Source organism: Columba livia, chromosome 2, assembly GCF_036013475.1.
Source record: "Columba livia isolate bColLiv1 breed racing homer chromosome 2, bColLiv1.pat.W.v2, whole genome shotgun sequence".
NCBI classification, from domain to species: domain Eukaryota; kingdom Metazoa; phylum Chordata; class Aves; order Columbiformes; family Columbidae; genus Columba; species Columba livia.
The window spans coordinates 149,989,597-150,014,951 of NC_088603.1; the positions used below are offsets into that span (position 1 = coordinate 149,989,597).

General features: G+C 42.8%; 1 protein-coding gene across 1 annotated transcript; it reads right to left on the reverse strand.

The window, feature by feature from the left end:
- Positions 1-122: 122 nt before the first annotated feature.
- Positions 123-24,329, reverse strand: ANXA13 (annexin A13). Its single transcript, XM_005507283.3, has 11 exons — positions 24,214-24,329; positions 11,057-11,135; positions 8,326-8,420; positions 6,750-6,920; positions 6,068-6,101; positions 5,902-5,981; positions 4,680-4,748; positions 4,361-4,462; positions 2,379-2,454; positions 1,437-1,549; positions 123-257 (listed from the first exon to the last, which is right to left on the reverse strand). Exons 1-11 carry the CDS (start codon positions 24,226-24,228, stop codon positions 138-140), a joined length of 954 nt encoding a protein of 317 aa, XP_005507340.1. The 5' UTR covers positions 24,229-24,329; the 3' UTR covers positions 123-137.
- Positions 24,330-25,355: the final 1,026 nt, after the last annotated feature.

Consider the following 25,355-nt stretch of genomic DNA (forward strand, 5'->3'; position numbering starts at 1 on the left):
TTGGCAACACATTTCCCAGCTGGAAAGAAAATAAATTGGATTTTTTTCTTTGTGCTAATGCCACATTTTTTGCATGCTATTTTGGAAACTAATCAAGAGGTGGCTGCTCAGCATGCCTCTTCATTCTCGATGGCTTTTTAGTGCAAAATAGCCAGCAGCAACTTTCTGAAGTCCCCAGAGGTATCAGATCGGACAGCTTCAGCTAACGACTTCTTGTACATTTGCTGGAACTTCTCCTTTATTGCTGGCAGGTCACTCTGAGGAGACACCAAGAGCCTCGTTAGGAGAGTGGGACGTGCTTTGAGCAATATGCCCTGTCTTACCAGCACCCTTGGGGTCTGATCCAAGGTCCACCACACCTGGTGGGAGGAGGAGAGGAAAAAGCAGGAGGTCTAGAACTCTTGGAGGACTTTTAGCTTAACATTTGGATTTGAGGTAAGCCCATGTCAGATGGTGTGGTGAGGGGACACGAGCCGCAGAGAGGGGTATGGGCCTGTGTGGAGAGCTGTACCAGGGTGGCCGGGGCACCTCTGCCCAGTGCTTGGTACTGGACAAACTCGCACAGATCGCTGCAAGCTCCTGAGACCAGTCCGTGGTGGCAAGCGGGGAAAGAGGCACTTCCAGGAGTATAGCTAAAACAGCTTAGTTCTACCCACAGAAGTAGTTTTCTAGTTACTATGGGGAAGAATTAAATGCCTTGTCTGGAGCTTTCCCATGAAAAGGCACTCATGGCACAGTTCTGATCTATATCACTGGGAGGGTTTAAATGTTATCATGGTTGGACTGTGTCTTGACAGAGAGATTGCCCTGGAGCTTCATTTCTCACACTGCCAGTCATTGAGAAATATACTCTCCTCTTCCCTGTGACTGACTCCTCCTCTTTGTCAAGACTGAAACAGCCCTGGGGTTACAGCCTACACAGCTTACAAGGAAGAAAAACTTAAAGACTGTGTTTAAGATCTCAAATGTCTTGTACAGTTTTCTGCTTTTTAAAATGACAATTATCTCCTTTGGCTCCTCATTTTTCTCCCCTCCTCCCCATCTGTTTTTCCCAGCTGGAACCAGAGACAATTAGCAACATATGTTTATAAGAAATTCTCAATTTGAGAACTGCTGCTTTATCATTGCTTAACTAGGAATTTACTTTTACACCTCCTGCTGGGGCCAGACCTCCCCATGGGTTAGTTTTAAGCAGTTACAGTTGACTCCACTTGAGATTGCCTGTATGCTTTCTGGTTTAGTTCTTTTGAAAGCAGAAATATATGCAATATCAAAATTAGAGTTGCCTGGGTACAAATGCAGAGTATGGCCACTGATGTCATTGTGCTGAAATGGGTTGACTGAGCACATGACGTACCAGGACTCACTCCATACCCTCTACATTTGTATTTATCCCAGAGCTCATGTGAGGTACTACAGATCACGGGGTACCCTACCTCAGCCCTGGTCACAAGGACGCGAATCAAGGTCTCTTCATCAGTCCCAGCTCCTTTCATCGACTTGTGCAGAAGTGTGGCGAAGTAACCTGGGCAGTCTTTGGCACAGCTGACTAGAAAATACAATAAGACACTTCATTATATTTGTATATTTACATTTTGTGATACATCTTCAATGAGAAGGAAATAAATAGTGAAGAAACAGAGGAAACTCTCTAGAGTTTACACTCAGACATACGAGCTGGCACGGCTTTCATTCTGTGGCTGGTCCCCTATCAGTATGCAAGGAGAAGTCTTGGAGTCTGAACAGGGACGTACATTTCTCCACAGGTAAAGCATTTTACACAGTGATCAGCACCGAGTGCTCTGTCATTCCACAGGGAAACTGAAATGAATGAGAAAAAGCGTTTATCCCTCTGGAGTTCCTCTTGCCCATCTATTCTTGGGGCAGCTGCTCACTCCACAGCTCACAGGGGTAAGATTTGGGAGAGACCAGATCCAGATGGATAACAGCAATAACAGTAAGACAACCAGAGCCAGGGCATGGGCTCAGATAGCCGCCACAGACATCCCCAAAGCTAAACTGCTGTGGACGACCCTGTACATTTTTGTGGTGACTGGCTAACACACTTCTGACAGTGCCAAGGCATCCGCTGGAAGTTATCAACAGCTGTGGCCTCAGGGGCAGCTTGGAGGTGGCCACCCTGTGTTAGAGGGCAAATAATTTAGCTGTGTGGAGAGAAGCTGGGTCTAGCAAGTTTTATTTCTAAAACAAAGTCCCCAAATCTGAAACTGGCTCTTCTTTTCCTGGCAGATATGTCAGCTCAGTTTAGGGCTGTTTCGATGTCTGTCACCAGGCTGTACACAACCTCTCCAAAGCAAATGTCAAATGATGGCAAGAATCAGAAAACAAAGCTCTTGCCACTTTATTTATATTTTTACCAAGAGTGAGATAAGCCTTCTCCAGATCTCCAGATGTCTCACTTTTAATGGATTCTTCTATGTCCTTCCCACACACCTACGAGGACAACCAAAAGAAGCCATCAGACCCTGTCAGTACATGTCATCCCACTGCCATAAAACCAGCATCAGATTTAGGATCCAATGGCAAAAGGCCAATTCAGATCCTTTAGAGCCTTTCCAAGGGAGTAATTAAAGGGCAAATTAAGTTCTCCTCTGGTGTAAGTGCTCACAGATCCACTGGAACCAAGAGAAGAAGGTGTATGCAGCCAGATAAGGCACAAAGCTTAAGAGACAACCTAAATCAAGCAGTCTCACGTACCTGAGGGCTTCTAGGACAAAGAAGCTGCAGCTTCTTCTTGAATGACCCCTAGTCAGGAGAAACTATTTGAGTTTCCTTTAACTCCTTTATCAAAGGCTCTGGATGGTTCCCACACAAATGATAAGTTTTGGAGCTTTACCAGCTCTGGGAAGTTTTGTTACTTATTGTCTTTGGCTTTGCAGGGAAAGTTTACAAGCACTGAAGTTGTTTCCAAGCTTTTGTATTATTCTGTAGAAAAGGGGAAAAACAGACTGCCACTTCAAAAGAGAGTTTATCCTGACTTTTGTGAACTTCGTGAACCTCAAAGCCTTCTGCTTTGCTCTGTTTTGAACATCAGGATAGCCCTGCATGGTTCAAGGCTCTAGTGGACTTGTAGGTCAGAGCTAGGAGAATACCAGGTGGGAAGGGTACCTTCTGAGGATTTGGGCTTAAGTTCTGCCAGCCCTCAACGTGGTTTAGGTCTGGCCCTATTTATCTTTCCAAATGCAGAGCAGGACTGATGTTTGCATGGCTCTAATCCTGGCCCACTTCTACTTCAAATATAGCCAGGCAGGATGTGGTGGATTGGCTTGGGCAACCTGATCTTCTTGGATTAGGAATCAAAAAGCCAAGGTAGCTTGGCTGTTGAAGCATTTAATGGAACCCCCAGGGTTTGGACCACTCTGAGGTTGAGAGTATCAGTTAGTGACTGATTTTGTTCTCTCGCCAGCAACAAACCAAAACTTGGATTAAGCTGCAAACATTTTTCCAACTACGGGTTCCTTATTGTGCTGACACTGAAATATGTCCTTGACCGGAGTTTTTTTCATCTTCAGTGCCTAGGGTTACAGCTGAACTCCAAGTCATCCTCGGGAAGCCCAGGACTATGAGGCTGCAGGGGGGACACTCTCCTGAGAACAAATGTCTCTGCTGAGCTTCCCACCTCGCTGCCAGGAGAAGGACTTTGGATCTCCCATTCCTTTGACTTTCACAGGTCATTTCCAGGTGAGACCTCTCAGTGGAGGTTAGTTCCAGGTCCAGACATAAGCAAAATACACCTCGTGGGTGACACAGGGAGAAGTATCAGACAGCTGGGATCCTGCTACCTACTTTGCCTTATGCTTGAAGACAGAGGTAATTACAGCAAAGTACCTGCACAGGCTGCCAGCCCAGAGTGGGCAGAGAAGAAGAGGCTGGAGATGTTCCTCTGCCCAGCCAGTGAGCATGTGAAGCAGGGGCATCAGGATGAGAGACTTTGCTGGCCTCTGCTTTGGAGAAGGAGAGGAAAAGCCCAGAAAAGCAAAACCCTGCTTCAGGGCAGTTTGTGAACCTGTCCCTTTGCTGGTCCTCTTGCAGAGGTGAGGACACCCACCATTGTGCAGCTGTGGGAAGGAAACTACATCATGACATTGATTTGTCTGGATGTTATGTTGGGTTATGAAGGGGAATAGGTTCTTCACTGGCAGAAGGTACAGCTTTTATCCCCTATGTGTCTTTCTGTAAGATCAGGATCCAGTCACATAGAAGTGTTTTTCTAAGATTCTTAAAGCATTCAGTAGTTTAAAAATGGCAAATAAGGGATTGCTTGCACTGCATGTTGTTGTAGGGTCTGCAAACAACATGTTGGGCCCTACACAATGCACATTGCAAAAGAGTAACTCACCTTCTCATAGGCTTGAAAAGTAGCTCTCAGCTGACTATAGCTCCTCTTTGCTAAGACCACATTGAAAGCCAGCTCCTCTGTTCCCCAGCGGCCTTCTCCTGCCTTAAAGATTGCATGTTATTTTTTTTGTAAGTGCTTGTTTCTTCACAATAGAGACAAAAAGTCAGCCAGAGCCCTTGATCCACCAGTCTCCAACCTTTGTCCCCCTCGGTCATCTCCTTACACTGGCATTGCCCCATACTTGGTGTGTTCAGTCACCTGAGGCAGCCCTTGCTGGGCAACACCGGGCAAATGGAGATGTTTCCACAATTGCACTTACTTTATACAAATCTGTGGCATCTTGCTCAGCGAGTTCTGCATTGACCTGTTGGGTCTCGTCTCGGGTTGCCTGCAGGAAAGGACATGACAGTAAAAAAAAAAAACAACAGACCAAGTGCTGGTGACATTTCCGAGTGGAAGGGAAGATTGTCAGCCCGTGGCCCTTACAAATATTTTGGTTATACTTTTGCTGCCATCTGCTGACAGCTCCTAGTACTGGGACAAGATGAGACCTCGTAGACCTTTGAATGGTCTGTTCCCGTTTACCACAGCCCTTGGTTTTGCTGACTTCAGAGGTAAAGCCTGTGTGATAGGATCATAAATAGTTTGGGTTGGAAGGGACCTTCAAAGCTCATCTAGTCCACCCCTCCTGCCATGAGCAGGGACATCTTCACCCAGATCAGGTTGCTCAAAGCCCCGTCCAGCCTGGCCTGGGCTGTCTCCAGGGATGGGGCATCTACCACCTCTCTGGGCAACCTGGGCCAGTGTTTCACCACCCTCATTGTAAAAAATTTCTTCCTCATGTCTAGCCTGAATTTCTCCTCTTTTACCTTAAAATCATCACCCCTTATCCTGCTGCAACACGTCCTGCAGAAAAGTCTGTCTCCATCCTTCTTTAGGTCCCTTTTAAGTACTGAAAGGCTGCAATAAGGTCTCCCTGGAGAATTCTCTTCTCCAGGCTGAACAACCCCAACTCTCTCAGCCTGTCCTCATAAAGGAGTATGGTAGAGTTTACCTCCCAGTTTTATTTGCTCTGTGCTGGGACCCTTATGAGATGGTAACTCAGATGCCTCTGGAGCAGGATGGGACTATCGGGGCTGGGCAGCTACAGGGCATTAGACCGTACCCTGGGGATGCTCCCCTGCAGCAGGGTGGTCTGCTGGTCCCCCGTGTCCACAGCCTCCGTGACATCCCATGGGGGCTTCTGCTCCCTCCCCCAGCCAGCATGTGTCCAGAGCAGAAAAAAAATCAGAGGAAAACCTGATCTGAGTTTGGAGTTAGCCATGCTCTGAGGAGGGCTGGAGCTCCAGAGGTCCCTTTCCACCAGGCTTGTTCTTTGTTTCTGCTTCCTGCCATTTTTTGCAGGTATTTTTCCACTGGTGGGAAGCAGCAGAATGAATAATACCAGCTAATACTTACTATGGTTACCCAGGGTATACAGGATACAGAAAAGGAAATGTCTCTATCAGGTAAATGCATAAGAAGAAAGCCCCCAGCCTTACCTCTAACACAGTGACTAATATCTTCTTTAGGGAGCCACTTGTGTCACTTTTAACATCAGACTCTAGATCCCTATCAAAGACTGTGGAGAAAAAAACAGAAATCTGTGAGGGTTTACCCAGTGCTAAAGGCTTTAAATGAAGATGTTTGAAAGACAATACTACTTACGCCGTTTATATGCCGCCTTTATGTTTACAATTTCCTAGGCAAACAAATGAAGTAAATAAATAAGTAGGCAAATAAATAAACAAGGGAAATATTTATAAATAAATAACAATAGATGGATTTAATATATAAACAAGCAAATAAACCCCCAGTAAGTCAGTACCATGCCTGTGTTGCTTGAGGCATAGCTGGCGTGGAGGCAGAAGAAGCCAAATTCCCATTCCCCCTCATGCTGGCACTCCCTGCAGAGACACAACTCCAACCCAGCCTGGTTCAGGACAGCATTTCAAGGGATGCCTGATTCGTGCAGGTGTCCTTCTGGTTTCACCTGCCTTCAGGTATAAGCTAAAGGGCTTTTTGAAGAGGAACACGTTCCTGTACCTGGTAGGAGCCACCTCCACCCTGTCAGAGCCACCTTTAACAGGCACCTTTGGATTTTTCCATCATCAGTGTTTCCTCCGTGCCATCCATGTCAGATATGAGTCAGCCCAAGGAAGGAATTTGAATTGTATTGCTCTTAACTCCTGCAAGAGTTTCAGCCCTGATATGGCAACCTTACAGCTTCAACCACTGACAACATTTCAGCCACGGAAGCTGGTCTGATCCTTCCTCCTTCTCCCCGGAGGATGCTCTTGGTGAGCTCTTTGCCCTGCTACCTAAGGAAGGTCATGCCTGGTGTCCCAACCTTATTGTTTCGTGTGCAGAGAATCTCGATCAGCAGCGACTCATCTGTCCCAGCGCCCTTCATGGCCTTCCGAAGCTCTCGGGCCTCGTACTCACAGGGCAGGTCCAGCAGAGCCAGCACAGCCTTTTCGAAATTGCCACTCAGGTCTCCCTTCAGGACCTCTTCCATATCCTGCAGGGGCAATCGGAAGGGTTAGTGCAAAAGCTGAGGTGGGATAAGAGGGTTTCTTAATTTGTTTTGAGGAATTTAATTATTTCAAAGCTGCTTCTGCACCAAAAAGGGACAAAAACACAAAAAGGCCTTTAAATACATGGAGCTTTTTTTTTTTTTTTTTTTAATAAATTCCCTAAAAATATTTGTTTCAGATTAAATGAAATGATTGTCCTATTTTCAAATACCAGCTGACAGCAGTCCAGTTTTGACTCTTTCTTGTTTAACTGAATGCAAGCAGAGAATTTACTCTGAAACACAACACAGAAACTTCCTGCTTTGAAAGAGCTGCAACAGAGGGGATCAAACTTACCAAACTTCTCTCTCAGTTTTGGTTAAAATCAACTTACTGGAAAAAGTAACAAAACTCTACAAAGTGATTTGGTGCCAAGCAATCAGCATTTTTTACACCCAAACCAACCAACCAACCAATCAACGAACCCCAAAAACTAAAATTAAAAAATCAGCCTTCTGTGATATGATCTACTAATACAAAATTTAGTATGACCATGGAGAAAGACTCACTAGTGTAAGCACACTTAGGATGCCGACAGATGATTTATTTGAAGCCCTATCTGCAGTTAACATTTCCTGTAGTACGGGAAGTACTTGACAAGTTCAGAACAAAAAACGAGAAGCCCGGTTTTAAATCTGTTGTTCTTAAATACCCTCCTACACAATCACAAATCAACGCTCAGTCTATTAAAGCCAGAGCCTGACACCAATGTGCACCATGAACTTTGCTTCCTGGAGCAGCAGGAGAGCAAAACTGTACAATGCAGCAGGATTCAGCTGTTTACCCAAATAATATACGGGAACCTTTTCTTTCTTACATGCAAAATCCTTAAGACAGCCTATGTTTTCTCCTCCAGAAATCAAACACCCAAAGAGACTTCTTAGTTTTGCAATATGAATTCTACTCCATCACTGGAAGAAATCAATACTCCATCTATTGAACTGAACAAAAAAATAATGATGTAAGATCAAATAGTTCCTGTGAATTTGCACTTGGTCTGAGAGGGGTTCTGAGTCAAAATTTCCCTCTACATTAATTCCTTCTTCTGAATGTGCTGAAGATGAGCACAAGCTGAAATATTTTTTCAGTTACTAATTATTTTCTAGCTCTCCCAGCTTTGATTAAAATGCTCTGATATGGCTAAGGCTGATTTCAAGAAGACTCTGAGTCCTAAAATTAGAAATATGATTGGTATTTTAGGAGATGATAAAATAAATTGCTGAATCAGAAACTAACTGGTGTCTTCCTTGAATCCAATGTGCTCTTGATATTTTCAAAAGCAGAGGCCTGTAGGCTGTATTTCTAGCAGGCATACAGTGTGAAACAGAGAGGCCATTTATTTTGAAATACCTTGTTATACAGAGCCTTGTACTTCTGTTTTATTTGTTGTCTCTGCTCTGATGTTCGACTTGACAAGACTTCAATAATTTTCTTTTCATCAGTTCCTGAAAGAGAAGTTGTGCATAGAAGTCACTTCATCAGAAATCTAAAGAAAACATTATCTCTAAAGGGAAAAAAAATTGCTATTCATATGTCGTCACTGGTGCCAACTTTAGTGTTGGTAGCATCTAAGATTCTTTTGAGAATATATTTAACTGTAATCAGCTACAGTGTTCATATCATAAATTAAACATTCACCATCTCATGCTGCCCACATTTTATCAGGAAAAGTGAGTCTTCTGTTTGGGGTCTGACACTGCCCCTAAAATCAGGGTTGTGCCAGTGCCCATAGGCTGGCATACAAGTTTTGGGTGGAAATGCTCATTTGTGTAGTCCCGAGGGATCAACCACCAGACCTACTTCATGAAGCTGTGAACACTTGTGTCAACACAACAGAACGAAGGGTGTGGGGGGAGAGGATGTGTTTAAATCAGCTTAATTAACCCACAGCCTGAATGTACAGCCGTACAAAACAAGTTGTGCTTTGCACTAAATGGAGCCAGGAAGAGGAGCAGGAACCAGCCTTCATGGTCTGAGTCTCTGCTAATGCTGTTTTGCTGGGCAAAAGTAACTGAAGCAAGAGCATGAGGTGCCCCAGTGATGAGCATCACAGCAGCTGCATCTCCTGGGGTAATTAAACACCTAGCACCCCTCCAGGAGAACACCCTCAGGCAGCTTTGAGCTGTACCTTATGCAATGGTTGGAGGCAGCTTACTAAACGCAATGACCTTGTCCTTGTACTTCTCTTGCCCTCAGCCATATAAACAGATGTTTGCACTAAACAAAGCTGCTGGAAGGCATTTGTTATGTTTGTGGCTAAGGAGACAGGACCGCAGTGATGTTACTTGGATGCCCAAAAGACACAATAGAGCAGCTATTGCATTAATAGACGTGTCCTGGTGCACTTCCAGCTGAGGACCAGCAGCTTGCCTCAGGCACTATTTCTTCAAAACAAGTACTGAAATGGAGAATGTCTATTAGGAGAGACCTATGACCTGCATGTGATGGGTACTGACAAAATGCCCATAGCATATAAAGGGTTTAGATGGCAGATTGAAGGCATCAAGCTGTATGGAAGATCTGCTGATGCATGCATGTCGTCCTGCTGGACACTCCTCCATGCTCTCCTTGTGGTCTTCTACTTGTGTCCGCCTACTGGGCCTTGTGCTGTGCCTACTACAGGTTCTCAGGAGAAGGGACCAACAAGGGTTTCCAAGGAGCTACCAGTATCAAGGATCAAATGACAAATGATACTGGCATTCAGCAGCAGCTGATGTGTTTTTATCCCTGCATATCAGCACCAGGTACATACAGGACAAGTTTAGGGCACCTTGTCAGTTTCTTCCTGCTTAGAACTGAGGGAGAAGGCCTGATCCAATTTTAGAAGAAAAAGTACTCCTATCTGACAGCATGGGGTTAAACTCTCAGTAGGAGAGCCCTCGGAGGAACTGCCTTGAGGGGGCTCAGTTAATAGTACAAGAGCAGTTCCCAAAATTCAGCACTTAACTAGCTGATTCTGAGTGTCCTTGCTATACCAGGAAGAAATGCTTAAATGCATGTTTACTGTGCAAATGCCTGGAGTGAATTAATAACTTGCTGCTCTCATGTGCTGTCTGGCTGTTCTTTCTCTGATGGACATTGTGACCTCCATGGACCTGAGGATCCCACAAACACTCTGTATTCCTCATTCACATCAGTGAACAAATCAGACAGCTTACTTTAAACTATCTTAGAAGACGGTGGGAGCAAGTATTTTTGGTTAAAAATCAACAATGCAAATCGAGGACCATCATATACACCTTTCAGCTATGGAGCTGCAGTGGGCTCTGATCATAGAATCACAGAATAGTTTGGGTTGGAAGGGACCTTCAAAGGTCATCTAGTTCAACCCCCTGCAATGAGCAGGGACATCTTCACCCAGATCAGGTTGCTCAGAGCCCCGTCCAGCCTGGCCTGGGATGTCTCCAGGAATGGGGCATCTACCACCTCTCTGGGCAACCTGGGCCAGTGTTTCGCCACCCTCATTGTAAAAAATTTTTTCCTCCTGTCTTGCCTGAATGTCTCCTCCTTTAGTTTAAAACCATTACCTCCTGTCCTATCACAATAGACCCTGCTAAAAATTCTGTCCCCGTCTTTCTTAGACGACCCTTTTAAATACTGAAAGGCTGCAATAAGGCCTCCCCTGAGGCTTCTCTTCTCCAGGCTGAACAACACCAACTCTCTCAGCCTGATGAACATATGGAGGAGGTGATGGTTTTGATAGTTCCTTGAAAGCCTGGGAAAGGACATTTAACTATGACTCTAATCTGATCAGACTAGCTGGACACCATGACTGTCATATCAGCCTTGACAGCTTCCTGTTCCTATTGCAGGAAGCAAATACTATGTTTATCCCAATCCTCTGGAGCCAATCCATTATCAAACTAGATCTTACCAGTCATTGAGGAAGAAACTGGCTTCCCCTCCCATTTATCTTAATCATATAAAACTTCATGAGTGTGCATGTTCTTTCAGTCAATAAGGGACAGAAAGCATAAGGATTGCCTGAAACTGGTCAAAACAGTTGTTCTGACCTAGGTTTATGTATATGCTCTTAATAATCTTAAATTGTCCTTTGTATAAAAACCACAAGCTTTCTTACCTGCTCCTTTGCAGGCACTATGTATTTTCTTGGCGTCTCGGTCTGCATCGAAACCTTGATGATGGCGTTTACTGGTTGACTAGGAAAACAAAGACACAACAGACACATGGGAAACAATTTCACATGGCTCTTTCTGAATGGCAGCGGTTTGGGCCAAGTTCTTGCTATCTCAACAGCGAAGTTCACCCTGGGCTTTAGTGAAATACTACATCTCTCACTAGGGCTCCTACAATGGATCCACAAATAGCTGTCGCCACGTGACACAGGGTGCTGATTCTACATAGCTTTGTTCTGCCAGGTCAGGCTTATTCAAATACATTAAAGGTAATAACTTTATACTAGGAATCTTCATGACAGATCAAATATTATTTGTTTGCACCACTTTTAAAACAGACCAATATAAATGCCTTATCAGATGCATACAGGACCATGCCCCATCTCTGCAGTACATTTGTAAGTACTAGAAGATTACAATCACAATCCCCTGAAAAAAAGTGGTCCTTCAAACCCTTCTTTGCATTGATGCATTCATGCAAACATGACAATTGGAGATAAGTAACACAATTAACCTGGTGGGTTTCTTTTTTTCTGTGTTTTTGGCAAAATAGTATATGTGGTTACTTTGAGCTAAGTCTATCAGGGATAATAACTCAAAGTTCACAGCTGCAGCAGCAGTTTACAGCCTGATGTATCAACATAAACACAAAACCATGCCTGTTCCCAAGCTATGAATCACAAAAGCTGAAATGCTGGTACACCCTCTGTTCTGCTGTTTCTTACACAAGGGCAGAAGTATCTGAGACCAGCAGGTCAGCAGTGTTTTCAGCCCCTGTAATATAATGAACTAGAGCTTTTAATTGCCTCAGCTCTAAAATAAGACTGGAAAACAGGTCCTAGGCTCTTAATCAATTGGAACTATACGCACACCACCTGCTCAGGGGGTCTAAGTGGGCATTGCAAGCTCTGGCATTTCCATTCAAATAGCAACATGTCGATCAGGCTACTCGCTCTGCAGAGCTGCCAAGCACTGCCTCCCCACTGCTGTTAATTAGGGGTTATGACACCCCAGGGCACAGCACTCTGCTGAAGAGCAGAAGAGGTTAAATGGCTGATGAGCATTCTTGTCTTTGGGGACAGCACAGGGCAGAGATGATTCCTGAAAGACATCAGGCACAAGATTCTTCTGCTTGTGGGATAAAGAGAATGTAGCCATAGGGCTGTGGGCCGTGCTCTGCCATGTACTCATCTGGCCAGAAAACGACCCATTTTATTTATGAGTATAGATAAAGCCCGGAAGTCTGTTTGCCTGTATTCTTCAAAAGTTTCGTACTGTGATCTACTAGTTGTGGTGGAAGAGCTACAGCTCTGGATAAAGCGGCTCTCTGTCAAAAAACAAAGGGTCTTTCCTCAAGGATAAAACTCAAATCCTGTCCCTGCACTGCTTTACTAATGTACCTTTGTGATAAAGACCATTTAAGTACTTTGCTCTTCTAATGCAGTTAGCAACGAGGATACAACATACTGCTAATGGTAGCTACTGCAGTACAGCCATCCCACAGAAATGGAAAGTTATTTTTACAACAGCAATTAGTGAGGTACAATAATAATGCAATAACTTCTCCCAGTCTCTACAGCACAAGGTAACACTTTCGTTACCATAACATTATCACAAACGTCACTTGTAAACACGTAACCCATTGTATGCACTGACACACAGACACGCGCTTCTCTAAACCTTTCCAATAAGGTGGAAATAGATGCATATAAGTAACAGATCTCTAGTAACTCTAAGCAACTCTGTCCATTGGGATACTTTATTTAATGATTTTCACATTTCTCAGGAATGTTGTCAAAAGAAAGGCAAAAGCATAAAGTTAGAAAACAGATGCACTGATCACTGTCTTTATCCAAAATGAATTGCATTAATATTTTTCTATTATGTCAGGGTATACATGCTTCCCTGTTGATGGTATTGTATACAAAAGATATCTTTTTGCACAACATGATTGAAAATTAAGCAGCTCTCATTTCTTCTTTTCTGATGTATCTGCTACACCCTCGTTTTCATTCCTATGAGAATTCACCTTTGTTCCCTGTAACACCAGAACAAACAACCAACCAAACTCAGTAATGAGTTTGGGGGAACAGAATAATGGGATCTTCCAATAAAATGCAAGTCTACTCTGGTTATACAGCCCCAGGATGCCAATGGTGCTGGCACAACGGGCTGCTTTGCTGGAGAGTCATACAGGCATGGTGTTGATGCAAGGACTGTGGTCCGGATGCTCCTCAGCACATGGTGGATATACTAAGCATCGTGGTGTAGCACCCAGGAGGATGCTCTGCTGCTCCTTCAGTCGCGTGCGTCTGCAGACAGCAGTGTGTGGTGCCAGCATGGCTTCCCCTCTCCTAACACCACGTTTAACATGCAAAGTGTTTTCAAGACTTCAGCCCATAATTTAACACATGACTGTTCAGATTGCCAGTTACCACTATGTTGGGTAACGTGCTTATAATTACTTCTGGCACCTGTGGCAATTCTAATGGACACTGCAAGCTGAAGGAGATCATCCCGCCCTTACACTGCGCTGTGTGGGAAGCAGCTGTTTGTAGGAACAGGGTACATACAATATCTGAATGAAATAAATGATGGTGACATTAAGCTTCAGATGATGTTCAGGCCACGCACACAGTTGATCCTGCTGTCTGTGTTAGGCAGTCAGTACTGAAATTATTCTAGAGTTGTTTGCAAAGCATTTCATTATGAGGGTAAGGACCAGGGAAGCGGCTGAAAAATAAGCAAAAACCCAGACAGTCTAGAGCACAAAATACAAAGAAAAGTGCTAGCAGATCAAATGCGTAGATTTGACTATTTCATACTATCCAAATGCTATTCTGATGTATAGTCCCTCAAATTCACTTCAGCAATGTGAGTTAAGAACTGTTGCTCCAGTTTCATTCCTTCTGACCTGGGACAGAAGATGCATCAGTGAGAAGTGGGAGGAAAAAGGCTTTGTCTGGCATTCCCTCCCACTTTTCAGTCATTCAGCCTGGACAGAAACACCTACACAAAGCCAAAGGTTTGTACTCTGCTCTGCCTTACCCACCAGCAGTGCTGGGCTGGGGGTTTTGCCCTCGTTGTGCTGCTGCTGTCGTCTCTGGAGCTTCTTCTGCCCCCACCCTGTCACAGACGCACCTGGTCCTGGTAATGTCACCACAGGACTTTGGGAGAGTGGTTTGCTCTCTCATGCCTTGATGGCTGATCAGTTAGGCTCAGGTTTTAGCCCAGGGGTGTCAAACTCATTTTCATTGGGAGCCACATCAGCCTCGCGGTTGCCTTCCAAGGGCCCAATGTAATTTTAGGACTGCATAAATGTAACTACTCCTACTTTTATACAGTCCTAGTTACACTGGGCCCTTGAAAGGCAACCGTGAGACTGACGTGGCCTCTGACGAAAATGAGTTTGACACCCCTGCTTTAGGCAGTCCCTAATTCCTGGGTGCAAATTGTCATTGTATCTATTGTGTTTGTGTGTAGCACAGTTGCAGCCAGGAGGAAAATGGTATCACCAGTGACTGAAATAACATTGTGGTTTTATGGTGATTCATAAAGACATAAAGAAGCATATTTCTTTTCAAAGGAAAAACATGTGGAAGGGAAGGACTGGTTCTTACGTTGTTCAGGGTATGTTTGTTTTAAAGCCTCAGAAGAATCTATTGAGTCAGCTCTGCTAAGGCCTCCATCTTCAAATAGATCACTGTAAGACATTAAATGACGTGCCTGGGAGATGTCATTCTTGTAGTATCATGTATAATACTACCATCAGCTTTATGGACAGGAAATCTGATAGTCTGGGTAGGTGACTGCCAAGCCAGCTCCTGAGTCATCAAGAAAATCCCGGTTAAAATTGACCACCTGCTGATCCCAGCCTTGAACCTGTCCCCTGATGCAGCCTTCCCACGCAGGAGAGGGAGAGCTGTTTCAGAACTGTGCTGCTTCTTACGCTGTGGATTTTGACAGGTGGCTTTTCCTGCAAGGGTTAAATGGCAAAAGAGATTGATATAACATTTGTAATATGGGCAGAGTCACTTCAATATAGTTATTGTTTTAGAGTTAGGATCTTAGATTAGATTTGAGTAGTTAATGAGTTACAAGTGTTATAGCAGTTTTGGTGATAACATGATGTGGAGTCTGAAATTTCAGATGGAGAGACTGCATACAAATTTTGTAGCTGGACAGAGGATGCAAGGGAACTTGCTCCCATAAATCGGTCCAGCTCTATCTACTCTGTTACTTCATTTTCTTCTACATTTCTTTCCAATACTCCTACATTACTTAGCGTAACCAGAATTCTGGTGGTAAGAAACCCTCTTTTCACTTCCATCCTAGCTGTATTCATGGCCTGTGTCCACTTGTGGTTTTTTCTGCCAAGAGTGTTCCTTAGGTCAAACAGTTTTTGCCTCACTCAAGCATATTTGAAGTAGAAATTATTTTCCTTTGCAGCTTTGGCTAGAATTGCCACAGATTTATTTTTTATTAAACTGGATAGATTATAACTAATCTAAAACTAACACTTCTACCTTGTTGTAAAGCACACCAAGTAGCTTTTCCTATTTTAAATTACGTTTTAAGGGGATGTAAGATGAGTTTATGTGTGAGGATGGTGTGCAATGCTTAGAGAAGCATTTGGAGACTTTTTTGATCTTTCAGCACGTGGTGCCCTTATGGTGCACGAATAAACAAATAAATGGTGCACAAATAAATGAAGAAAGGGGCTGGTTTTGGGGGGGGCGGGCAGAGCAGAAAGGGGGAACTTAGAGCTCTGGTAGATTCAAGGCGTCAGTAGTTAGAATTGGTTGGATTTTGTAACACATTGCAGATACTTCTGAAGACAAAATTGAATATCTTTCTTGAGCTAAGGACAATTAAGCTTGCAGTAGATACAGAGTGCTCATCTGTCAGTAGACAAGAACAGAAGAAATGCTACCATGAGCACACCAGGTAGCTTCCTGTATTGCAAAAGAGAGCAAAGTACCTTACCTGAAAATACCTGATAACACAGCTGAGCAATCACTATTTTTTCATTTCCATCATCTCAAGCAGATGCCACAACCATTCTGGGGAACAGAGGTTTGTGAAGGAGCACCATCAGAACAGAAAGGGTGGCTGCTGCTGACAGTGCTCACCCACCGCAGCTCTGACACAGATCGATGCTGATAATGCACACAGATAAACGCAGATGCAGACCCTTATAAGTAAATTATTAGGAAGAGCCAGGAGGAATGTGTCTGCTGACCAGAGCAGTGAAAATGGAGGTCTAATAGCTACGGGCAGAGCTCTAAAATTGATGCACGGATGTCGAGTGCTTAACCCAGTCTTCATTTTTGCCAGGTCCATTTGATGTGCTTTATTTAGTGCATGTCTAATTCCAGGCTTCTCTTTGGATTGCTGTTTTCATTTTTCTTTTGCTCAACAGAAATAAAAATTAAATCTCAAAATGGCAGCACGTAGATAGGGCAGACTGACCCAGCCACGCTCTTTACAGCCCTGACTACTACACGCAAGTGGGGTCTGGAATGAAATTTAGGGCAGTGTTCAGCTGTCTAAGTGTAGGTATCTGGTGCTGTTAGAGATGCCCCAGGGTAAGGTGCCTGCTGTCTGTCAGAGATGAGTGCTCTCCTGTGGGACCTGCATCTGTCAACCTGCTGCAGATATCTCACGTACCTGAGGGCATCACCAGGTTACTGGAGATGCGCAACAGAATCATGCCACAGCTATTTCACCACTTCTCTTATTTTTCACATATGTTTAATTATGTTTACAAAAATGCATTGGAGAAAAGCAAGGTTTTAGAAGAATTACACAAACCTGCTCCATGCACAACAATCTGAGCTTTCCTTTCTAGAGAGCAGGTGGGCACCAGAAACCTCTCTGCCTGGTTTCCTACAGACTGACATCTCCTGTCTGGCTGATTTTGGTGCTTTTGCTGCCTACTGCAGCTGAAGCAATTCCTCTGATGGGCACAGGAGTAACGGACCCTCACCCTGTGGATTCTCTGGTGTCTTCTAAGGGTTGAGCTCATGCTTCAGTCTTTTGTCCAGGGGATTTCTAATACAACCTCTCTCTTCTCAAGATTTTCAAGAAACATGACAGGCACCTAATCATTTCAAGACTAATCCTGCTGGACAATTAATCTAAAAGTTGTCCAGTGGGTTCAAATATTTTTAGCTATGTCCATAGTGTACTGTCATTCATCCTGTCTCTTCAAGAAACCAAGCCTCAAACAATCCATAACGTTCCCAAGGTGAGCACAGGAATGCCAGAAAAAAGATCAGACAAGCCAAAACAATTGAAAAACCATTATAGATCAGAAACTGTGGAAGCTGTGGAGATTTCTCAGTTCTCACTGTGCACAGGCACTGAATTGCCCGTTCAAAGACCTTTGGGCAGCCTCGTCTCCATCTGACAAACCAGTTGTCCTCCAGCTCAGCACTGCCAGAGCTGTCAGGACCCCTTGGGGGAGAGTTGGTCCTGCTGTAGGCAATGGATAAATGAGCTGACATCTCGAGATACTTTCCAATTCTATGATTTTCTGTATTCTTCACTTGTGTGGAGACGAGGAAAATTTATTTTCTGTCTATCAATAAATGTCCCAAACCATCTAGTCACCTTGTTAGCTTGATAAACAACAGGACTGGGATGTTAATCTCATTAGTTAAACTGTATCTAATATGCTACAATCACAGAAGACAGCTTTTGGCAAATGAGTGCCTACATGATTAATATTTTATCAACACACATATACTGAAGATTAATTATTTATCTTGGCAGAAGCCTTTAATGAGCTATCATGCAACTGGAATCCAAGGTTAACTAGACTGACAGTACTGGACAGGAAAAAAATAAAATAGGCACTTTGTCTTAGACCTGGTGGTTTTCAGTCTTCTAGTCACACGTTGTCAAGATAACATCCTGTTAGCAGAATAAACCCTGACCTCCCACCCAAAGGGACAGTCTTAGTGACAAACAGCTCAAATCTCATCACTCATTTCAAAGCATTTCCTTGTATTAAGAATAAAATACAAGAATAAACATGGGAGTAGGCTGCCGGATTTTGATTCTGATCTGCTTCCAAAGACAGACTGAAAACATGATGCTATGTTTGTACTTCATCAATAGTCTGATTTACTGAAACAGGTATTTTCAGACATAAAACCTTCTTCAACCTATTGTAATGCTACCTAAGGTCCTTTTCAACTGGGTCAGTTTTTGGACCATAGCAGAAGGTATGAGCAGAACAAGAATAGTCACAGCCTCCTAATGCTATATAAGGTATGTTGTTCTTATATAATAAAAAAGTGACTTGCTCAGAAAGCTCCAGACCATCAATCAGAAATGGCAGAAAAACAGATAAAGCCCATTCCATTTCAGTGTACAGATGCCTCCATGAGAAATACCATCCAAATATTAGAGCTCTTTAATATAGTGAAGAAACAAAAGAAACAAAGAGCAATTACTGGTAGGCAAGGTCAGGTCTCACCTAACTGGGAAAGGCTGGTCATGGGTGACGATATCTCACCATTAGTAGATAGTGGGTTCACTATCTCCTATCATCATTGCATCAAGGAAAGACGTTCTTCAAGTGCCTCTTCAGTAAAATTCAAATAATTGGTCTCAATTATTCAGGTAGGAATTAATGAGAAATGTAAAGGCTTTCAGCACACAGGTCAGAGTTCAGAGATGGGCGCTAACATCTAAAAACAAACAGAAGTGAACAGCTGTGGCATGTTGGATGTGGGGCAATATCAGCAAGCACCAGGGTTTGTGCTCAGGTATATAAAAAGGTGTGGTTGATAAACACCTTGTTGACGTATGTCAATTGGCAAGCGCTGCCTTAAGGACTACACGTGTCCTTTTGACCGTGAGGCTTATTCCTCTGCTGTTCTGCAAAACCTACCTGTCACCTTCGTTTGTTTGAGTAATTTTCTCATTCAAACACAATACGCAACTGGAAAATTGCCATCTGCCTCTGCGACTGCTTGGAGAATGGTATCGGCGTCTCCAAATGCCACCTGCCAGCCGGGCTGTCACTGCCCCAAGTCCTTACAGCTGTTTTGGGTCTAACAGCTGTACGACAGCAACACGGACCATCAGGCCAGCTTGTTGCTGACAGTTTGTTGCTATCAAGAACAAAACAATTTCTCTGTGAAGTCTATATTGGATAATACAATATATGTAAGGCACGTAGGTTAGACTGTATTACTCAACAGGCTTTGCAATGACTCAGTGCCTCTTTCCAAACTGAGAGGTACAAATAACCTTATTTTTCACATCTGAGACTAAAATTACAGTGAGAAGATCCTAATAGAATTAATTGTATTTATTTTTTCCTATTATAAACAGGTGGCAACAATGCAGCTAATTGCTCTGCCAGTTACTTAAACTGCAAAATTAATACTACCTCTCTCCTGCAATGTCCTGTTTTTAAGTAGCTGTTAATATACCATCTCATAATAACCTATGGCCATTTTTTTATCCACTTAATTTATTCATGCTGATTACCATGATAGAGAAGCCCACAATTAAAAGGAAAAAATACGTTTAGAGGTTTCTCTCATGGATGAATTTTACACTGTCCAGTTCTAATGTGTCCAAACCCACTTCTGGCTGGTGGAACCCAATGCAGATTACTCTCAAAATCAGAGGTAACATGCAACGGGAACACCCATGTTGCAAAACTGCAGCTTTTAATCCTAGAGGGCTTGATTCTTCTGCTTAAATAGAGAGGCCTTTGAGGTGTGTCAGAGCACCCAGCCCCTGCGTGGGGCTGGCAGAGGTGACACGGGGCTGACGGGGACCTGACTCCCCCGGTGCGGCAGCTGAAGCTGAGGCAGGGCAGGACGCTAGAAACCTCCAGGTACGTCACGCCTGCCTTCAGGCACAAGTCATGCCTCACATCACTTCCCTTTAACACTTATCTTGAAAATGGAAGCCACAAAAAATAGCAAACAAATGGCTTTATTCACCCAGGCCAGCAAATCTAGAATTCCCCACCTGGAATAATTGATTCTTTGTTATGTGGGGGGTCGATTTGTCTACTTTTATTTTATTCACCATAATGGCTAGTTGGAAAACACTTTGGGCCTTTAGGGACAATGATAACTAAAATGATTGAAAACTAGCATATTCCATCTCTTTTTCAGCTGAGATACGAAATCTTCGACTTGCATACTGATGCACAGATAAGCATTCTTACATTTTATTAAAAAATTTACACTTATTACCTCAACTAAGACTTGTGATGAGTTCTGGTAAATTAATGTTCATGGAGCTGAAGTTAATTCTTGTATATGCCAGCATGGAAGCTAGGTATACCTATGCAGCCTTGAAATACATAAGAATCTTTGGGAACATCACGCTGATTCTTTCTTGTATTCTAAATCTGAATTATTTAAAAGGAGAAGGACTGGAGGAATGTAGCACCCCACCAGGGAAGCCCCCAAATTACATTTCTCTCCTTGGTCTGTAATGTTTCATTGCTTTTAAAACATTCCTCTGCAAGACGCATTATCTAAACACTATCTGTATATTCATAGACACATACAAGGGCTGTTGCTATACAGGCATCGTGCGTTTAATGTCTGACAAACCAACCATGTCCACCGAAATTGGAGGTCTCTGTGTCCAACTCTTTTCCAGTGGAGGAGGTTCTCAAGATACTCCCAGGTCAGCCGAGTCGCCCGGAGCAGCAGTAACCAGCCCACTGCTCCAGTCAGTGGTCACAGTCAACAACAAAGGCAGAGCAATTTTTCTGGGCAGCAACAACAAAACCCAATACACTATACTAAAAATGTTGTATACAAAGAAGAACGCTACGGTTCAGATATTTTGAATTTTTTAATGTGTTTGGAAAAATGAATTGTTTGACCTATTTACATTACATAATACGTAAATGTAATGACCCTTTGATGCTTCAGATTTTTAATTTATTTCTTTATTTTAATTTTTGCCACAAATGCAGTATAAATTTTTCAAGGGTAGACGCTTGTTAACACCTACCGCAGCTGCACTCACAGGACAGCCTGAGACCTGATAGGAACATCAAATGTCCTGAATAAAAGGGGACCGTGAAAATGTAAAGAATCTGCCACAGCTCTTTCCCAGTGTTGAGTGGCTGAACAAGAAGATATTTCTGTCTTCAGCCACCTGTGTGCTCATGGCCAGGGACAGACCAAGAATTGCCTGTCACTGAATATTGGTCTGCCAGGGGAAGCAACAAATAACAAATGTTGAGCTTTGTGATGAGATGATAAAATCACGCTGTGGTAAGTGATGCTTGTACTAAAGAAACATTTCTACAAGGACAGAAACGTGTACAGGCAACACAGAGGCCCTTGTGATGCTTGTGAGTTGATCCCCAAGAGGAGCCCCAAGCGGATGTGTTCTCCAGATTATACTTAAATTTTTTACCTTCAAGTTCTCAAACCATCTGGCCCACAACAACCTGCCACCCACTTCTTACATTGTCAAGTCCTCCCTGGCAGAAGGTTTGGGTTGCTTTACAATGAGAAGATGAAACTCAACGGTGTCTCAGAGAATCTCAAAAAGTGATTTGAATTAAAAACAAAGAACTTGCCCATCCCCCAAATTAATTCAAGTCACAAACATCACAGCAAACAGAAAAACACATAAAAAGCCTTCTTGGATTCTTGAGAGACAGAGGGTTAAAAAACACAATTACACAATTTCACAAAAGACAAAAATCCATACAACTTCAAACCATCTTATCATCAAAATCATTGCTGTGATTCCCAAAGCACCTTGCTTGCAGCAGAGCAACCACCCAGATTTTCAGGTGAATTGATTCTACTTGTGGTAATTTTGAAGACAGCAGAAATATAGACAAGGTTGATGCAAGGCTGCAAACAGAGAAAACAATTAGAGACTTCCAGTCTCTAAGGATGTGCAGTAAAAAACTTTCTTTGATTGTGGAAAAAGTGACCGGATCAAGTTCAGAGAGCAAAAAGCATGTGGAAATACGCAGATTGGGAGTTGTAGTGTTGCAGGAGATGCAGCTCTTAATTGAGAGTTTAGTTTTTGAGAGAAAGGTACACTTTAGAGCTGGTCGGAAATTTTTCATTCAAAGCATTGTTTTCAGTAAAATTTGTTACTTTTTTTCAAATCAACATGTTCAGGATGATATTAGTTTTGATGAAAGCATTTTAAAATGAGACATTTTAATATAGCTGAAATGTTCCATTTTAACATCCATGTAATGGAACTTTTCTTTGAACAATGTTTAGTTTTCAGTGAAAACTTGATTTAATAACGGTGATTTTTAAAAAAAGTTTTAAAACCTAAGTCAATTTAACCAAATAAAATACATCATTTGACACAGATGATTAATTTGATATTTCTCCCGGTGGAATTTGGGCTATTAAAAAAAAAATCACTTCTGAAATTTCAAAGCAGACAAAATTTTGGAAAGACGCCAAACTCAACAGAATGAAACAACCCAGTTTAACCCAGCTTTCCAGTGCCAGTCTAGCCCATGAAAGAGGAGTTGCCTTCGTGCACTGCAGCGCCTCCCAAAGCCACCATAAACCACAGCAACAGGTGCTGCAACACCACGGTGCCCCTCTCATCCTTCATTAAAAAAGTGCTTACTGGCTCATCTGCTGACAAACTGGTAGCCCCTACGGTTGGTTTCCTTATATCGTCTGTGAGTTTGTAAGACTTGCTCTGGAGGTTTAAAAAACACAATGCATAAGACACTTACGGAACCTGTGGTTGCAAAATACGAGATTAGGAGAAAGAACAAACTGCAGTGGAAAAGCTCTGTTAAGAACTTAGTATCTTCAGGCTGTTACAGATGTGGGCATTTCTCCAAGATTACCTGTAATTGCCCAGAGACAAAGAACGATGCAACTCCCAAATGAGTCATGGGATTCTCTTCCAACATGGGCTCATACCTCTTCCCTCTGAAGCCTACAACACAACTCCAGGCTATCTTGTCCAGCCTGGAACTCACGCAACTGCTAAAGCTGCCTGAGATGCAGTGCTGTGATTTCTCTTGCCGTAGACGGACCTCAACTATCTAGTTTAATTGAACATGTTTGCTCTACACTGCATTCAGTGTAGTGTCCAGTGAAAGGCTCTCCAGTGTCAGGACCCTCAGGAGATGCTTGCCAACAACCCTTACGTTGTGTGCTTATAGAATCATAGAATTGTTTGGGTTGGAAAATACCTTTTAAGATCAAGCCCAACTGCTAACCTAACACTGCCAAGTCCACCACTAACTATGTCTCTAAGCACCACATCCACACGTCTTTTAAACACCTCCAGGGATGGTGACTCCACCATTTCCCTGGGCAGCCTGTTCCAATGCCTGACAACCCTTTCCGGGAAGAAATTTTTCCCAATATCCAATCTGAACATCCCCTGGTGCAACTTGAGGCCATTTCCTCTCACTTGCTACTTGTGAGAAGAGACCAACCCCCTCCATGCTACAACCTCCTTTCAGGTAGTTGTAGACAGTGATAAGGTCTCCCCTCAGCCTCCTTTTCTCCAAGCTGAACAGCCCCAGTTCCCTCAGCTGCTCCTCATAACATTTCTTTCAGTTAAAACTCATACTGTAATTTGATGTAGTAAATACTGACACCTGGATTTTAATCCGGTCCTTCTGTGAGCAACAAACATTGAGATTACTTCCATTCCTACTGTTCAATGACAAACTTAGACAAGTTTTGAAAGTGTTGGCCTTTGGGACAGGAAGGTTTTCATACATCTTTACAGAGTCATTTTAGTGTTCAGAATGTTCCAACAGAAATTTGCTAACTAACTCAAATTAGTTTTTCCCATTACATACTGTGCATCAATTATTTTCCTCAACATTGAAGTGCTGCCCTTTTTAACTAAGCCACAGTGAGCATTAAAACATGCAGAACCTGTGTATTATAGTAATAGTTTCATTATTAATGTTCTGCAATTAAGCAATGTTACCAGCTACATACAAGTTTCCCACCCACACTTAAAGCAGATTTTCAGCTTAAATCTTAATTTGCAGCTATATTGACGCCATTTAAAGTGAAAATGGACAAAACTAAAACCGGGAAATTGTTGCATTCTTGACAATTCAAATTAAATAACTACTCACATGTGAACTGCCCATTTTTGCTTAGTCTGAGTGTGGAAGATGCAACTCTTCTTCTCTTCAGTAAAACAAGCATTCAGATGGAATAGTCAACTTTTACTAGAGCAGCTAAATCCTACCCAACCCTCGGTTAATCAATAACTTTTGACATTATTTAAATTTTAGTCATTTCAAGGTGGGGCGTATTCATCATTACACGGCGGCTTTATTATCCCTACTATCTACTATCACATCCTGTTAGGTCATGAAGCAGGCTGGTTTCTCCAAGGAAAATCAGGATTTCACAACATAAGCCTTGAGATGATACATACTCATTTATTTAATTGCTATTACAATGATTAAAAACATACAGCTATGGTAGCGCCCGACACTTTACGAACATTTTAGAAAGAAGGATGCCTCCTCTGAAGAGTTTATATCAGATCTTATGGGATTTAGTGGTATTTAATATGTCATTGAGGACCCTCAGCTCCTACAAAATACTTTGAACTGAAAAGCTATGCGATTATCTAAACAGTAAGCAAAAGGAAATCACTGTTACTGCAAGTGTGGTAATAATTCTAGGGTTTAAATGGTTTGACAGACAGTACTTTCCTGCAAAGACCTCACTGACACTCAAACACACTTAAAAATAAATGATCACCTTTGGTTATGGTGTTTGAACTCATGCAATGCAAAAATCAAATGTGAGCATGAAGAATTTTATCCAGAATTCAATGCTTTGTGCAAAAATACTGTCTCAAAAGGCATCTTCAAAGCCTTTACTGAGCTGGGAACTACCCACCTCTTTCATAATATTTTTGGGAATAAAGCAGTCCCAACTGACATTGAAGGAAATACTAAAGTTGGAGAGAAAGCAACTGTGAGGTTTCTCTGGAATCTATCACATCAGAAGGCACTCATAAGCTCAAATAGAGACTGGTAACCCTACTGCTTTTACTGGTTGAGAGTGAAACACAGCAGCCCAGAAGGCACAACTCATTGAACATTTAAAACAAACAGTAGATTGAGTCATACTATATTGTGCTGTGCATGCAAATGGTCTATCTAAACATGCAAATAGGGTATCAGTAGGAAAATTATGTGCTACTCCCACTGATCAATTTAGTTGACTTAGTTTATGTACTGGGAGTTTTAAAGTTTGT

Excerpts from the sequence above, each read along its gene's own strand:
- ANXA13 (XM_005507283.3), bottom strand. Across the intron at positions 4,463-4,679 it reads ATGCCACAGATTTGTATAAA|GCAGGAGAAGGCCGCTGGGG; the intron begins GTAAGTGCAATT and ends GCAATCTTTAAG. Across the intron at positions 2,455-4,360 it reads CTTTTCAAGCCTATGAGAAG|GTGTGTGGGAAGGACATAGA; the intron begins GTGAGTTACTCT and ends TTGTCCTCGTAG.